The sequence below is a fragment of the Ovis aries genome, chromosome 17 (genome assembly GCF_016772045.2).
Source record: "Ovis aries strain OAR_USU_Benz2616 breed Rambouillet chromosome 17, ARS-UI_Ramb_v3.0, whole genome shotgun sequence".
Classification (NCBI taxonomy): domain Eukaryota; kingdom Metazoa; phylum Chordata; class Mammalia; order Artiodactyla; family Bovidae; genus Ovis; species Ovis aries.
Window position 1 is genome coordinate 69,509,907 of NC_056070.1, and position 15,110 is coordinate 69,525,016.

A 15,110-nucleotide genomic window follows, 5' to 3' on the forward strand; every position below is an offset into this window, starting at 1 on the left:
CTTTCCTCCTTCGCCCCAGAGGATCAAGCCCAAGGAAGGGGACTCATGACTGCCTGGAGCTGGGAATGCTCAGCTCCAGCTGTGGGCAGTGCAAAACCAGCCGGTCACCCAGTGGGGCATAAGCCACGTCAGAGCCCCACTGCCCCCGCCATTACTGGGTGACTCTGGAATGGGGAAAATTCCACATCAGCATGACTGCCAGGAACTTTTCCGTATCTGATGGGCTTGCTGGCTCTCCAGCCTCCGCGGCGCTCGGGTGCACACCCACCCAAGCACGCTCAAGGTATTCCCTCGGGCTGCACTTTGGTTCCAGAGGCCCTGACCGTAGAAGAACACCACCCCTTCCCCCCCTACTATGAAGCATGTCAGTGGAATGGCTCTCTTTGGACACCCACAGCGAGGCCCAGGAGCCCAGGCTTCTCCTCGGCCTCAGCCTGAGAGCCTGCCCAAGCTCCTGCCTCCCCAAGCTCCTGCCTCCCCGTGCACGTGCTGGGTCTCAAGACACTGCCCTGAAGACTTCTGTAGAGCCCAGATGCTTCTACAGAGTGAAGGATGTAAGGCCAAGGCCCTCAGGCACCTAGATTTGGGCAAGGAGAAGCCCAGTTCCAAACCCCCAGGTCCCCACCCTGGCCCTGCTCCTGACAGCACGTGGCCTACTGTAGACAGAGCGGGGCTGGGGCAGGCGGTGGCTCATAATCTCCCTGCCTGACCGGGGAGGGATTGAGTGACCAGCCCATGGCCCTGACTCTGCCACGGGGCACCGGCAGCCCAGATGGGGCACTGCCAGAGTCAAGTGGAAACTGGAAGGATGGCCCGGCCCAGGTTATAAGCCAGGCTGCTGGCAGAGCCACGCTGGGGTCCCCGGCAGCTCTGCCCACAAGCCCGCCAGGTAAAGCCATGGCCCCTCCACTCAGGCCCCACAGACGCGTAGATACTGGCTCTCGCCTCCAGAGGAGACTGCAGCAGGAAGTGGCAGTCATGCTGGGGGTTCACCGAGTGCTTTGCCTACCAGACACGCCTGGTACTAGTGAGTCTCTAGAGCGTCACTGAGCCCACCACACACGCCCGGGACAAAGGCGCCCGAACTTCCACTCTCAGCTTACACGTGAGGAAGCGTTTCACAGAGCAAACGTCTCCAGGCTGGAATGTGGGGTCCACGGACATCCACAGGCGTCTGGGCAGTGACCGGCCCCTCTCAGTGAGAACCGAGGGCTGGAGCCCAGGGTACAAGGTAGCCCTTCTCCAACCCCAGGAAAGCTTGTGAACACAGGACTCAATTGGCTGCACAACTCCAGCTGTTTATTTACAAATGCTTCCCCACCTTCTGCCAGTCACACACGGCGCCAACTGCGTGTGGGGGAGGGGGTGCGGAAAGCCAGGGTGAATGGGAGCAGTCAGGGAGGGGCAGGTCGAGCTCCCCCACCCCCATCCCGTGGCACTTGGCTCCTGGGAGCCTGATGTCTGGCCAGGCACAGAAGCCTCTCCTCTGCGCAGCCACCTGCTGGGAGTGCCATCCATGGGAGGCCGGGGCTGCCTGTAGGCCTAGCCAGAGAGCGAGCGGAGGCCAGGGCCGGCAGAGAGGGGAGAGGGGCTGACAACAAGCAGTGGAGGCCCGTCACCTCGCCCAGGCCCTCTGGTGCCTGCGCCCAGTCCCACTGCCGTGAGCTGGCCTCGCCTGATGAGAAGCCACTGCTGCTCACAGTGCTCGCACCTTCCTGGCCTTCCTCTCCGATCTCACAGCCTCGTCATGGGCTTTCCGCTTCTCCGCCAGTTTGTTGGCCTGTGAGGAGGAAGGGGAGAATTAAGCTATGATGGGCGGGAGGAAGGCGGGATGGGGACTCCCCCTTCTCCTACTCAAGGCCACCCCTTAAAAGCAGAGCTACCAGAAAAGCTAACGGGCAAATCATCACGGGGAAAAAGCAAATCGATCCAAAGAGCCTCAGGTGAGGAACCGGGTCTTCACTCTGCCTTTATGATTTACTTCACGGGCAGCCAGCAAGCCAGGACCAACGCAGGCTCCCAGGGCCGAAGGCCACTGCCCCACTGACCCGCTCCGCCTGGCAAAGCAGGGGCCTTTCAAACCTTCACCAGGAGCTGCGGAGGGGTCGGCCTGGAGCAGTCTTTACCTGGGCCATTTGGCATGATCTGTTTCCAAAACAGGCAGGCCTTTCCACCTGGCAATTACACGCCTAAGAATTTACCCTGCAGAAAGACCCTTGGAAGTAAGGCGGAGAGGTGTTCAAGAGTGTTTTCTGAGAATGACTAGAAAAGGGGGACAGTCTAGCCCTGTCAGCGGGCACTGTGTGACGACGCCATGGACGGCTCACACGAAATGACAAGCACAGCAGAATGGCCTTCAGGCAGACCAGACCCTGGAGACACTCTGGGTGTGAGTCCACCCCCCACCCCCAAAAAGCAAGCATTATAATAAAGAGTGTGCCAGGAACTTTTTGGTTTCCCAGTGCACATAAAAGTTCTGTTCGTGCTACGCTGATGTCTATTAAGCAGTGTCTACAAACACCATCCATCCACATTCTTTAAAAGAGACTTCATTGCTGAAAAAATACTACCCACCATCTGAGCCTTCAACGAAGTCTTTTAGTGATGGTAACATCAAAGAACACTGACCACACATTACTACAACAGATAATAATTATGAAAAAGTCTGAAATAGTGTGAGAATTACCAATGTCACTGGTGACGGAGAGACATGACATGAGAAAATACTGGGAAAATGGTGCTAAACAGACTTGCTCCACATAGAGCTGCCACAAACCTTCCCTTTTCTACAAACATCGCATCTGTGAAGCGCAGTAAGGCGCAGCGCTGTCTGCATGGCACATGTGTGCGCGCTGAGTCGCTTCAGTCGTGTCCAATGCTCAGTGACCCCACGGACTGTAGCCCACCGGGCTTCTCTGTCCATGGGATTCTCCAGGCAAGACTACTGGAGCGGGTTGCCATGCCCTCCTCCAGGTTGCACAGCATGATGCCCCCGAATAACACCCGTGTTATTACATGCACAAAAGAACACTGGGGGGCTGTCAGCACAGACCACCGTGCAGGCAATGCGGCGTGAGCCACCTTCCCACCCCTCAGGCTCTGCTGTACACAGCACTCTCTTAGAGATTTTCCCTGGCCCAGAGTCCGCCCAGGAGAGCCACCAGGCCTGGAAGCTCATCTGTGAGGCCCCACCTGGAGCCTTAGGCTGGGAGGTGGGGCGGGGAGACTCACCTCGCGGACTCTGCGCTTCCTGCCGAACATGATCTTGTCGTAGAGGTACTTCTCCCGCTTCTTCATCGTCATGATGGCCAGGCGCTTGGCCTCGCTCTCCTCCTCCTGGGCCAGCCGCTGCTTGTCCTCCAGCTTCACTGTGCCTGCCATCACCCTGGGCTTCTGGGGACACAGGGAGGACGCTGCTGCGGACAGGCTGACCCCACACTCCACCTCCCGCCCTCTCTGGCTCCCGCCCTTCTGGCACCAAGACGGCTGGGGGGGCTGGGGCGCCACTTCCCGGGCTGAGACCCTGGTCCACGCCCGGGTACCTTCCCCTCCAGCCTCTGCTCCTCCGGGGCGGTGAGCTGGGCCTCCGTCTTCTCCTCCAGCCTCCGCCCCTCCAGGGCGGTCAGCCGGGCCTCTTCCTCCTTCTCCGAATCAGCCTCCATGTCCTCCTCCTCCTCTTTTTCTTCCTCTTCCTCGCCATCACCGTCGTCTTCCTCCTCATCCTCCTCCTCCGATTCATTCAAGTTTCCTACAAAGAACAAGAATTCTGTACCCTGGGGTCTGCTCTTCCCCTCGCGGTGTGAGAACCTGCACTCCTACAGACCTTCCGGGCAGAGCAGTGCTGGCTCGGCCACGGCCCCCCAGCACCTCCCTTCGGGCCCAGCTGCCTTCAGAGCAAGCTCCAGGCCCCCCACCCCTCAGCTCTGCTGCCTCCCACGGAAACTTCCAGACCATTTTGCTCAGCTACGCTGGACACCAATTGACATGCGACTCTAGGACACAAACACCTCCTCCTCCTAAGCAGTGTCACTCTGAGGAGGGCTTACAAGGTTTTGTGTCCCCACTGACTGCCCAGTTCTCTGGAGAGTGCCGCCTCCGTAGCCAACCAGGGAAGCGGCCAGCTGAGGCCTGGGAGCCCAGGCGGGCCTGGAGGAGTCTGCCCAGCCCGCCCGGTCCAGCCTCCTCCACGCACCTGGGTGCTCGCCCCGCTGCAGGGCCAGGAGTTTCAGTTTCTCTGGAGGCACATAGTCGCCTTCCTTCTCTGTTACGAAGGGCGAGAGGTGTGGGGGCAGCTGCACCCCGGGGAAGTAGTCTGCCACAGGGAGGAGGAGCCGGGCATTCACTGAGTCAAACACCCACTGGGGCTGCACGTAGTACCTGGCGGAGGGCGAGAGTGGAGAAGAGTCACGGGGCCCCCCCAGGACCCGGCTGCAGGGCCCTGGACGCAGACCTCCGCCCCCAGAAACCCAAACACGTGGAGGAAGAAGAGGGCCTCGGGGGCCTACCTGCCGATGACCGGGGTCTGCTGCCCAGGCCGGTCGACAATCTGGTGGGTGATGCCGGGGTCTGTGACGTCATAGGTGGCCCCGATGCACAGAGATTTGTCCCAGGACACGATCCCCCCAAAACTCCTAGAGGCACAGGGGGAGCCCACGAGGGTCCTCAGGCACAAGCTCACCCTCCCAGAACACACCTGTTCGCCCCCACAGGGTCCCCAGTCCAGAGTGGGACCCAGCCGGCACGGTCAGGCCCCCACCTGATGACGAAGGCCAGGGCCTCTCGGGGCACCTCACGGTTCAGGAAGAACTTCAGGCCCTCGAAGAGCTTCTTGTGCTTCTCCTGTGCCTCCAGCTCCTTCCTGCGGTCCTCCTCCTGCGCCGCCATCTCCTGCCGAGAGGAGGGGCCGCTTACGCTGTCCGGCCCACCCGCACCCCCACGGGAGGCAGAGGCTGGGGATGAGCCCCTCCCCAGCTTCCTCCTAAACCCCTCAGGGCCCCCGGCCCGCCTCCAGAAAGCCGCGCAGCACTCACCCCATCAGCAGGAAACTCGTCCACCTCAGCTTCCTCCTCCTCCGTGGGCACCACCACGCGGGCCAGACTGGCACTGAGGGCGGCCAGTTTCTGTGAAAAGAAGCGGGGCCGTAGAGACGCTGCTTGCGGGCGGGGGTGGGGGCAGCGTGGGGAGGGGGATCACTGGCTGCTCTGGGACGGCCGTCGGCGGGCTTGGGTTCTGGGGGAGGCAGGGCCGGCACTGGAAGCCCCTCTCACCTCCAGAGAGCTCTCTGAGTCCAGTGCGTAGGCGTCTTCGCTGGTCTTTGCTTCTGTGTGGACCTGACTCTCGAGCTGGAAGACGGGGTGGGGACAGTCAGAGAAGGGAGGCCACAGTCCCCACCTCCCTGCGGGCAGAGAGGCTGGGCCCCCCGGCCCGCCAGGGGACAGGCCTACCTTGGGCGGGTAGTGCAGGTTGAGAGACTGGTAGAGGCGGAAGTTGACGAAGCCCAGCAGCGTGGTGTAGAACTCGGTGAACGTGGCCATGACCCTGTAGTCCACGTCTGTCGGGTGCTGCGGACACAGCAGGCGTGCAGGCGGTGTCAGCGCAAGGAGCACACGGACAGCCACCCGGGGCGGGGGCTCTGGCTGCCCTAGGACCAGGCGGGCCCTGGGGGCTGCCCTGTCTTCACAGCTCAGCCTCTTGGCCAAAGTCCAGGGGGTCCCCACCCAGGAGCATCCTGGGTACCAGTCAGGCTCTGGACGAGTGTCCCAAGGGTTGCCCTGGAGGCCAGAGCCAGATCCCCGCTAGTGGTGAGAAAGGGAAGCCTTTGTCTTGAGGTGCCCAGTACTGGCTGATGCCCACTGCCCCCTCATTCTGCAGGTCAGACTTCCACCCTGCAGAGGCCGCTCACGCCTGCTCCACCGCCCCGCTCACAATTTTCATTTACTGTCTTCTCTGGGGCTAGCCCGTGAGCACCTGGGTGACAGTTGGGCAAGGCGGCCCTGGAACCGCCCACCTGCCTGGATAGGGGCAGTTGGGGCAGTGGGCGGATGGCACACTGCACCCACAAGCCCTGGCGGGACCTTTGGGACCAATACTCAGACTCTAATGACCCTGCCTCAGGTTCAAACCAAAGGCATAGCCCGAGGACCTGGGACAGGCCGGGCGGCCGCCTGGCCCACCCTCAGGGTGCTCCTGAGAAACATCGCCTGCCTGGGCAAAAACAGAGCAGTCCCACCTGTCCCCTCATTGATACCTCGGTCCTTCCAGAGGTCTGGGGGCATGTGAGTAGGACTCCCCCACGGCCCGGCAGCCCCCCGAACCCCACTACCTGCCTGGGTCCTGCTGCTGGGAGCCCAGCACTGGCTGTGCAGGGGGGTGGGGGGGCACATACGAGGGCCCCAGCTGTGACTCAGCCCGGGTCCCCCATCCTCCTGCTGGGCGGAGGCAGCGGCAGTGAGCTGGCCAGAGAGGAAGGAGGAAGGGGCGGCCCGTGCCCTCCCCCGTGCCCCCAGCACCAGCTGTGTGGAGGCCAGCCACCATAGGGCCCTATTCACCCCCGCAGGACAGACAAAGGCCAGTCTGAGCAGCGCGGGGGTGGGACATCAGAGAGCAGGAAGGAGAGGGAGGGCTGGGGAAGGAGGGAGGGCAGGCAGGAAGGATCAGGGAGAGGAGGGACAGGGCAGGGCAAAAACAGGGAAGAGCACGGACTCGCACACGCCGGCCCCCGGGGCAGACACAGGGGCTCTGGGGGCCAAGCACCTCTTACCCAGGGAGGCTGCCACTGATCCCCAATGCCGGGCCTCAGAGGGCTTCCAGCCAGCAGCCCCCCAGCCCAGCCCAGACTAAGGAGCAGGGAGGGACCCAGCGGATCCCAACTATGAGCTCAGGCTGGAGCACCCGCTCCCCGGCTAGCAAACCCACCATCTAGCCAGGTCTCTGATGAAGCAGGAAGCGGGCCCCAAACGGGCCCACCGCACGAGAAATCAGTTGTGACCCTGTGGGGCTGACAACCCCCATCTGGAGGCCAAGTCAGCATTTCCCCTCATGGATCCTGCCTCAAACCCCCCCAGTCTAAAAAACAGAGAAAGCAGAGTGAGGAGGACCCCACGGGTCGGAGGCAGGCTGGGCTCTACGTAAGGCCATGCACACAGGCGCACTCGGCCTGGCCGCTGCTCACTCTTCTTTCCGCGACCCCTGTGGACCAGGCACTGTGAGAGCTCTTCTCCCTCAAATCCTCACGACAAAGGCTTACAAGTGCAGGCGCCTGATTAAACGCGGCACAGAGAGGTAGGGGAACGTGCCCGAGGCCAACTAGCCAGCAGGTACGGCAGCCAGGCTGGCTCAGGCTCCTGTTACCACACACTACCCCCACCCTCGCCACCCCACCAGGCCGGCACTCAAGACCCCAGCTGGTTCTGCAGGACACGACGATCCCCTCCCTGCCCACCCCCTCGTCTCCGTCTAGGAACTGGAGAGGGAGCCACGGCCCGGCACAGACCCTCCCCGGGGAAACACTCACGTCGTGGGAGAAGGTGTAGGGCGTGATCCACACGATCGGCTGGCCCAGCACCTCAGCCTGGTAGTAGATGCCTTTGATGGACAGGAAGACCTGCGGAGGAGCGGGACGGGGTGTGAGGGCCCCAGGCGGCGGGGGGATGGGGCGGGCGGGGGGAAGGTGTGAGGCTCCCGGGGGGCGGGCCGGCAGGCAGCCCGGCTCACCTTGCGCAGGGCGCGCGCGGCGATGACGTAGTGCATGAACTCCACGGCCAGCCGGCGGCACAGCTGGATGGTGTGCACGTGGCACTTGCCGGTCCGCGGGAAGGTGGAGAAGAGGAAGCACATGGACAGGGCATCGTCCAGGTCCCGCAGCGCATCGACGAACGTGGGGTACCTGCGCGGCCGGCGCTCATGAGGCCGCTCCGCCTGAGCTCCCGAGGGGCCTCCAACCCCGCTGCCCCCGCCCGTCAGCCACCCCAGAGGCCCCGTTCCCCGCGCCAGGCCCAGCCAGGCCACCACCGTCTCCCAGACGGGGAGCCGGGCCACGCCCCGGGGGCTGGCAGCACCAGCTTCCCCGTGGCCTTGGGAGGAACCGCGGAACCAGGAGGAGCCCGCTTAGCTCCGAGGGTCAGAGGGGCGGCCGGGCCTTCAGACACAGCCTGAGAGAGAGGAAAGGCCCGCGGGGGCCTCTCGCCAGACAACGGGAGAGGCGCTCGGCTTCCGGGTGCAGAGGCCCGCGCCTCGGGCAGCCCCTGGACGTTTCCAAGTCCCCTCGCTCTCCACCTCACAGACCACCCCCAGCACCGAGCCCTTCCTAGAAACACCACGCGCCACTCATTCTTGAGCCACGGCTGAGGAGGGGGTGCCTCAGAACGGGAACACCATCACACGGCCCCCTGGTGCGCCCGTGAATCCAGACACTGCTTTTTGCTCATGCACCTTTGTTTCATTCCTTCCACAGGACAGCCGTGTCACACTCGCCAGCTCTCCATCAGCGGAGGAGCCGCTCGGAGCAGCAGCTGTTCTTGGGCCGCCCAGCTTGCAGCCACAGGGCTGGGGTGAGAACGCCTTCGGTAGAGCTCCCAGGCTGGGGCTGCTGCTCAGCTGGCTGCCCAGACTAAGGAGACCAAGTCCCTCCGGCTCGGAGCTGAGCGCTCCCGGGCCAACAGCCCCCAAGAGAAAGACAGAGGTTCAGGGAGCCCCGGGTTTCTGAATCTCACCACTGCTGCCAGTTTGGGCCAGGTTATTCTGGACGGTGGGGGCTGCCCTGTGTGCCACAGGGGGCTGAGCAGCATCTGTGGCCCCTAAATACTAGGAGACCCCCCCTACCATCCTAGTCATGAGAACCGGAAGTGTCTCCAGGCACTACCAAGCGTACCCCCGATTTAATCAGTGACAGAGGGGGACTGCAGAGAAGGATGGGCAAGAAACAGCTGATGTCAGAGGCGTCGAGCCACACTTCCAGGACTGACCGTGCACGTCCGTGCCCCCCCAGGGCTCTGGCTCTCACCACAGGGCCTTTGCACTCGCTGTTTGCTCTTCCTGAACTACACTTCCCCTGGCTGTCTCAGGTCTGCCCTCGGACACCTCCTCTGACCAGCCTGTAAGTCACATGCGTCCTCCAGTTCCCTTCACAGAGAGCATCCCCCACGGCACTTGTGTGGACATGCAACCATTAGAACAACATGGAGTTGTTTCCTGGTCTGCTTCCTCCAAGAGGAGGCCAGCTCTGGGGGTGGGGTCTCGGCCGTGTTCCCCACTGTGCCCCCAGTGCCAGGCCACAGCCCCGCTCACCGCTCCTTGACGATGTGGTCGAGCTTGTAGTTGGGCTTGTTGTCCTTCAGACGCTCCACCGTGTTCCACTCACTCTTCCCATAGGCCTTCCGCAGCTTCCGGACGAACACCTGGGGGAGGAGGAGACCGCTGATGTGGGCCAGGGGCTCCTGGGCAGCCCTTCTGTGGGGGAGGGATGCTTGGCTTTGGGGGTACTTCTGAGGCCTCCAGAAGCCAACCACAGCTGTCTGCCGGCACCATCTGCCCCCTCGGCCACCTCCACGGAGCCGTGAACCCACCCCAGCCCGCCACACGGTTGACAGGTGAACAGGGATAAGCACTCAGACGAGCTGACTCCACGTGTTTACATGAAAGTTTAACGTTTTCAGCCCTATTTTCCAACTGAGAAGTGAGGCAAGTCAGGGCCAGGAGGTCAGGCCAGAAACAGCAGCCTGTGTGTCTGTGAAAGCAAGCCATGGGCCCACATGTGGGGCGGGGCCACAGGGGAAAACACACTTGAGGTCAGTGGTGGCCCCGGAAAGTCCTCTTAACTGACAGCTGCCGCCCTCCAAGCACTTCAGGGCGGGCCTGTCCTCTGTGCTCCCCAGATGCTCGGAGGCCCCCTCCACTGTGGTCGTGAGCAGTGACCAGTCCCACGAGGGGCCCACTGTCATGAACGCAGGAGGCCACAAACCCCAGCTGCACTCCGGTGGGCTCTGTGGAGAGGGCCACCAGCAGCTGCACCCCTCAGCCTGGCCCTGTCGCTTGGCAAAGGCTACAGTACCAGCAGTCACTTTCAATTATTTGCGGTTGGTATAATTAGATCTCTACTTTCCCTATGGTATTTAAGCATTTAATGGTTTCTATTTGCAGAATGAAAAGCCTGATCTCCTGGGAGCAATTTCAGAAAGAACCTGAATCAGATGGGGTTCTTTGAGCAGAAAATACACCAGAGAGACCCTGAAAAACTACAATCTTTGCCTCACAGGCAATTAATTTACTTTTTCCCAAAAGAACTAGGGGAAAGGTATGACAAGGCAAGTGTTAATCATTGGCCAGGTTCTGTGTAAATGATTCCCACACAGAAAGAGCTCAGTCAATCCCCCCGACACAATCTGGAGGGAGAATTACCTCACCCTTTGTAGAGACTTGCTCACAGAGATCAAACAACCTGCCTGAGATCAGTGTTAGCAGGTCTCCATAGAGCTGGGAAGGGCCCCCAGCAGGCCCCGGAGCCCAGCCTCACCTTGTACTCCCGGAACTTGTTGACGATGGGTTCGTGGAGGAGGAACTTGATATCTTTGATGAGGTAAAAGGTTCGGGCAGCTGTGGAGCCCTTGTTAACCTTCTTCTTGTGTTTGGGTTCATGGGGATAGATTCCTTTCAGGATGCACAGCCGCCTGGAAGACAAATGCCATTCCTTCTATCAGCAAACTTTGCTGAGCACTGGCCATGCTGGACCTGGAAAACCACAGTGAGCAAGGAGCACAGGAGCCCTGCCCCTGGGAAAGCGCACGTCCTCAGGAAGGAGCCTGACCGCCACAAGGTCCTGACAGACACATGCAGAGTGTCCGGAGCACCAGAAAGGAGACTAGCAGGAACACGGACGGGGGCGACTGCAGGCACCTCTTTCAGCAAGGGGAGCCAGGAGAGGCCTTGCTGAGAAAGCAGTGCCGACTGCAGGCACCTCTTTCAGCAAGGGGAGCCAGGAGAGGCCTCGCTGAGAAAGCAGGGCCGACTGCAGGCACCTCTTTCAGCAAGGGGAGCCAGGAGAGGCCTCGCTGAGAAAGCAGGGCCGACTGCAGGCACCTCTTTCAGGACGGGGAGCCAGGAGAGGCCTCGCTGAGAAAGTGGTGCTTCAGCCGCACACAGGGACACCTTGTTTTGCGCTGCATTTACTGCACTTCACAAAGACAGCCTTTTTTTTTTTTTTTTTAACAAATTGGAGGTCTGAGCAACCCTGCATTCAGCAAGTCTATCGGAGCCAACATCTGCTTACTTCGTGCCTCTGAAACATTCTGCTAATTCTCACAATATTTCGAACTTTTCCTCATTATTATATTTGCTATGGTGATCTGTGATTAGTAATCTTTGATGATGCTATTACAATCAATTTTAGGGCATCACACTGGTCTAAGATGATTAACTTAATCAATAAACGCTGTACACAGCGTTCTGATGGCTCCACCCGACTGGCTACTGCCCAGTCTCTCTCCCTCTCCACGGACCTTCCCACTCCCTGGGACACAGCATTGATATCAGGTCAATAAATAACCCAACAATGGCCTCTAAGTGTTTCAGTGTCTAGAAGGAAGAGTCCCACATCTCTCACTTTAAATCAAAAGCTAGAAATGATTAAGCTGAGGAAGAAAGGGGTGTTGAAACCTGAGAGAGGTCGAAAGCTAGGCTTCTTACACCCGTCACTCAAGTTGTGAATGTAAAAGAAAAGCCCTTGAGGGAAATTCGAAGAGCTACTCCAGTGAACACCCGAATGGTAAGAAGGCAAAACGGTCTTACTGCTCACCTGAAGTCGGCCAGGCTCAGCTGCAGCTTCTTCCGGGCTTTATTTCGGGTGATGTAGTTGGTGGCAGAACCTCGTTCATACTTGGGGAGGAAAATAAATTCTCCATTAGCAATGGCTGCAGTGACAGACAGCCACTTCTGGACACTCCTCATGCAAAAGGCGACGACTGTTCTGGATTCACGGCCAAGAGGCCGTGGGGAGGGAGCATGCCCGCACGGTCCTTACAGCTGTCGGCATGGAGGACACACGCATCTGCGTGATGCGGGCACCGTGAGGCTGCTGTGGATCGGGTGCCGCGCCAAGCCCTCAGCAGCAGCCCTCAGCGTCAGCCGTGATGATGACGGACTTGCACACGTTACTTCATTTAATCCCCACAACACTGTGACGTGGGTGCCATTAAAATTCTCATGTCACACGGGGGAAAAACAGGCTAGAAAAATAACCTACCTGGGTCACACAGCTTTCTAAGAGCTGGGGCTGCATTCAGACCTAGGTCCAAGTCCAGAGCCTGAGTGCCTCGTCCACTAAGCCAGGGTTCTCAACTTATTTTTCATTATAACCAGCCTTTCCACCACTGGAGGGCTTTTAGACCTTTTCTCCCCCTTCATCACCCTCTCTCACAGCCTCCCAAAATGTTAACACCATAGACATGGTACAGCTCTCTTTATGTAATGTGGTCCTTCAGAGGGGCACACATCATTGTAATATCAAACATGTCCCCCAACCAATTCCTGTTCCCTTGGAGATGACACTGTCTGGTTGAAAACGCACACTCTAAGCCACACAGCCTCCTTCCTTCCCCAGTCATTCATTCATTCAAGAGACAACCATAAGACCTATACTATGTTCCAATGTTTATTTAGCTAGATGCTAGGAGGGTAACAAAAGACAAAAGGCCTGGTCTCTACCTGCCCCCGAGGACCGTGTGGTCTTGTGCAATCACCTGGATGTGTGCAGCGCTAGATGCTGCCTCGCTCAAAGCTCTGTGTCCCAAGAGACCAGCAGCATGCCATACCAGCTCCCTACAATGTCACCAGTGAGGTCTTCTGCTGGATTACGAAAGCACAGGCCTCCATGGCCAGGTCCAGCTCTGAAGGGATAAGCCCGTAGCCTCCTAAGGGGTATGTTATGACTAACCCCAAAGTCACAAAACATGCCCTGCCTTCATTCGTAACCTTAGGCATTTATTACCTGTCTAAGGGATCAGGCCCATGCCAAATCCTGGGGACACAAAGATGACTTTCTGCTTCACTGCCCTATGCCACACTGTCACCATTCTTACCCTTTCAAATCTTAAGGAGATAATCAAAGGTAACTGGGGTGACTTTTCTCCCCGGGTGTACAGGGGGATGGATTCTGCACTTGGGGCTGTTAGGTGCTACTGGCACCTAGTGGGTAAGGGGTCAGGAACACTGCTAAACATCCTACATAACACACAGCATAAGCCTCCCCTCAACAGTTATCTGGCTCAAAATGTCAAAACGGTCACAGCTTTAAAAATTGCCATGACCCACTGACATGTCTGCACCTGTGCCTCAATCTCAGGTTTGCTATGTTGTATCTTTAGAGCTCCAATTGCAGGCCCTTTCTAGGTGCTCAAGGCCTGCTGGGTTAAAAACAAATTGGCAGTCAAGACCTGCCTGGGTGGTCCCATGCACTCTCCCAATGCAGGGGGCCCAGGTTCGATCCCTGGTCAGGGGACCAGATCCCCCATGCAACTAAGTTCACATGCGGCAACTAAAGATTTCACATCCCACAAAGAAGACTCCTCAAGTTGCAACTGAGACCAGATGCAGTCAAACAAACAACAAATCTGCAGTAGAAACTTGTGAGCTGAAAGAAACAATGAGGCAACTATATATTCCTCATCCCCTCTCTAATCTCTTCCTACAACCAAGGGGATTCTCCATACAGCAACAAGAACCACTCCTTGAAAAATAAATCACATGCTCTCCCTTTAGTTGATTCGTACTGCACTTTGAATAAAATCCAGTTTCCTCACTGTGCCTGACAGCCTTGCATGACCCGGTCCCTGTTCCACCCCAACTTCACCAGATGCCACTCTTCCCTTGGTTTACTTCTTCCTGGGCCATCCTGATATTGTTTGATTTCTTGCACACAATGAGCCCTCTCCATCTAAGGACCTTCGCACGTAGACTTCCCGTGCCAGGCTTGTTTGTGACCATCTTATTTGATTGTTTAGTGTCCAACTTCCCCACAAAAACTGAACTCCGGGAAGGCAGGGACCACATCTGGTTGTTTATGTCTCCATCCCCAGTGTCTAGAACCAGGCCTGATTCAACAGAAAAAGGGAGCCACTAGTCTCAGAGACGATGAACTCGACAAAACGGTGAGCTCTACATAAGGCTCATGAGGCTTTCAGTAATGCGTTGTCCTCCAGCTGGGCCTGTTTTGGGGTGGAGCTTTGCCTGGTAACCTCAACTCCCTTTCACAGCTCTACCCCAGGTTTCTTTTTCAGATTTCACAGCGAGTACTGCCGTCCCGGCCCCTCACTGGATCCCTTCTGGCTGCTGGCTCCTGTTGTGTTGATCCCAGCCGCTTCTGCACCCACGACGGTCCAAGGCCGGGGAACCCCCAGGCTCCATCGCTCCCGTCCCCCACCTCCTGGGGCAGCCCCAGCCCCCTGCCCCGGCCTCTCGCCCATCACCTTCTTCTTCTCCAGGCCTCCCATGGCTCCACGCTGGATGGTCTACAGGCGCCGCGCGGACAGACACCGCCACTTCCTTCCACACGTGCCCCGAGTAGGACCCCGAGGCCCCCACGCCGCCGGCCTACGCGGGCTGTCCAACTAGGTGCCTGAGCGAATCTAGGAAAAGATGGAACATTTCTCCTGAGATTTACAACTAAACCGTCTGAAAAAAAAATAGCTAAGACTGACCTTTCGGGCTCTTTCCTATCTATGAGCCTCTTACAGGCATTTTTAATGTTTAAGCAAAGGCGGATATTCGGGCATTTTTATAATCATCCTGATGACGCGCGCTTGACGTCTAGAGCCCCGTTGCATGTTGGGATGGAAGGGGGCGGAAGGCTTAGAGGCGGCGCAGCGCCTTCTGGGATGCAGAGGGGAACCGCGTTCCGTGGTGAGGGAGCGGGGTGCGTTGTTATGGTTGCGGTTGCTGGGCGTCGTCGGAACTAGTCTCGGTCGTCTGAGAGGCAGCCTGGGCGGTAAATGAGGCTGCTCTCTCTTCGCTATTGGCTTTGCTTTGTGTCCATTGGCTGTTACCCGGTATACGTAGAACACAAGCCGACTTCTCTCCTCACGAAGGTGGAGAGATTCGAGAGACCGCTTATACTTTCTGAG

The 15,110-nt window shown here is 58.7% G+C and overlaps 1 protein-coding gene across 2 annotated transcripts; it reads right to left on the reverse strand.

Annotated features, from left to right (window-relative positions):
* Positions 1–1,277: 1,277 nt before the first annotated feature.
* PES1 (pescadillo ribosomal biogenesis factor 1) lies at positions 1,278–14,543 on the reverse strand. Of its 2 annotated transcripts, none has more exons than XM_042234838.2 (15): positions 14,457–14,543; positions 11,789–11,868; positions 10,511–10,664; positions 9,286–9,395; positions 7,714–7,885; positions 7,514–7,603; positions 5,445–5,561; positions 5,268–5,342; positions 5,031–5,120; positions 4,757–4,887; positions 4,506–4,631; positions 4,193–4,377; positions 3,543–3,748; positions 3,232–3,390; positions 1,278–1,780 (listed from the first exon to the last, which is right to left on the reverse strand). In XM_042234838.2, the coding sequence occupies exons 1-15, from the start codon at positions 14,478–14,480 to the stop codon at positions 1,697–1,699; spliced, it is 1,803 nt and encodes a 600-aa protein (XP_042090772.1). In that variant the 5' UTR covers positions 14,481–14,543; the 3' UTR covers positions 1,278–1,696. The 2 variants fall into 2 exon arrangements, with proteins under 2 accessions (XP_042090772.1, XP_027812576.1); XM_027956775.3 differs by having other exon boundaries at positions 3,232–3,393.
* Between the last annotated feature and the right edge of the window lie 567 nt (positions 14,544–15,110).

Coding starts and splice junctions, on each gene's coding strand:
- PES1 (XM_027956775.3), bottom strand. CDS start 14,480: ATGGGAGGCCTGGAGAAGAAGAAG. Junction 3,749..4,192: donor GCAGCGGGGCGAGCACCCAG/GTGCGTGGAGGA, acceptor TGTTCTTTGTAG/GAAACTTGAATGAATCGGAG. Junction 1,781..3,231: donor GGAAGCGCAGAGTCCGCGAG/GTGAGTCTCCCC, acceptor TCCTCCTCACAG/GCCAACAAACTGGCGGAGAA.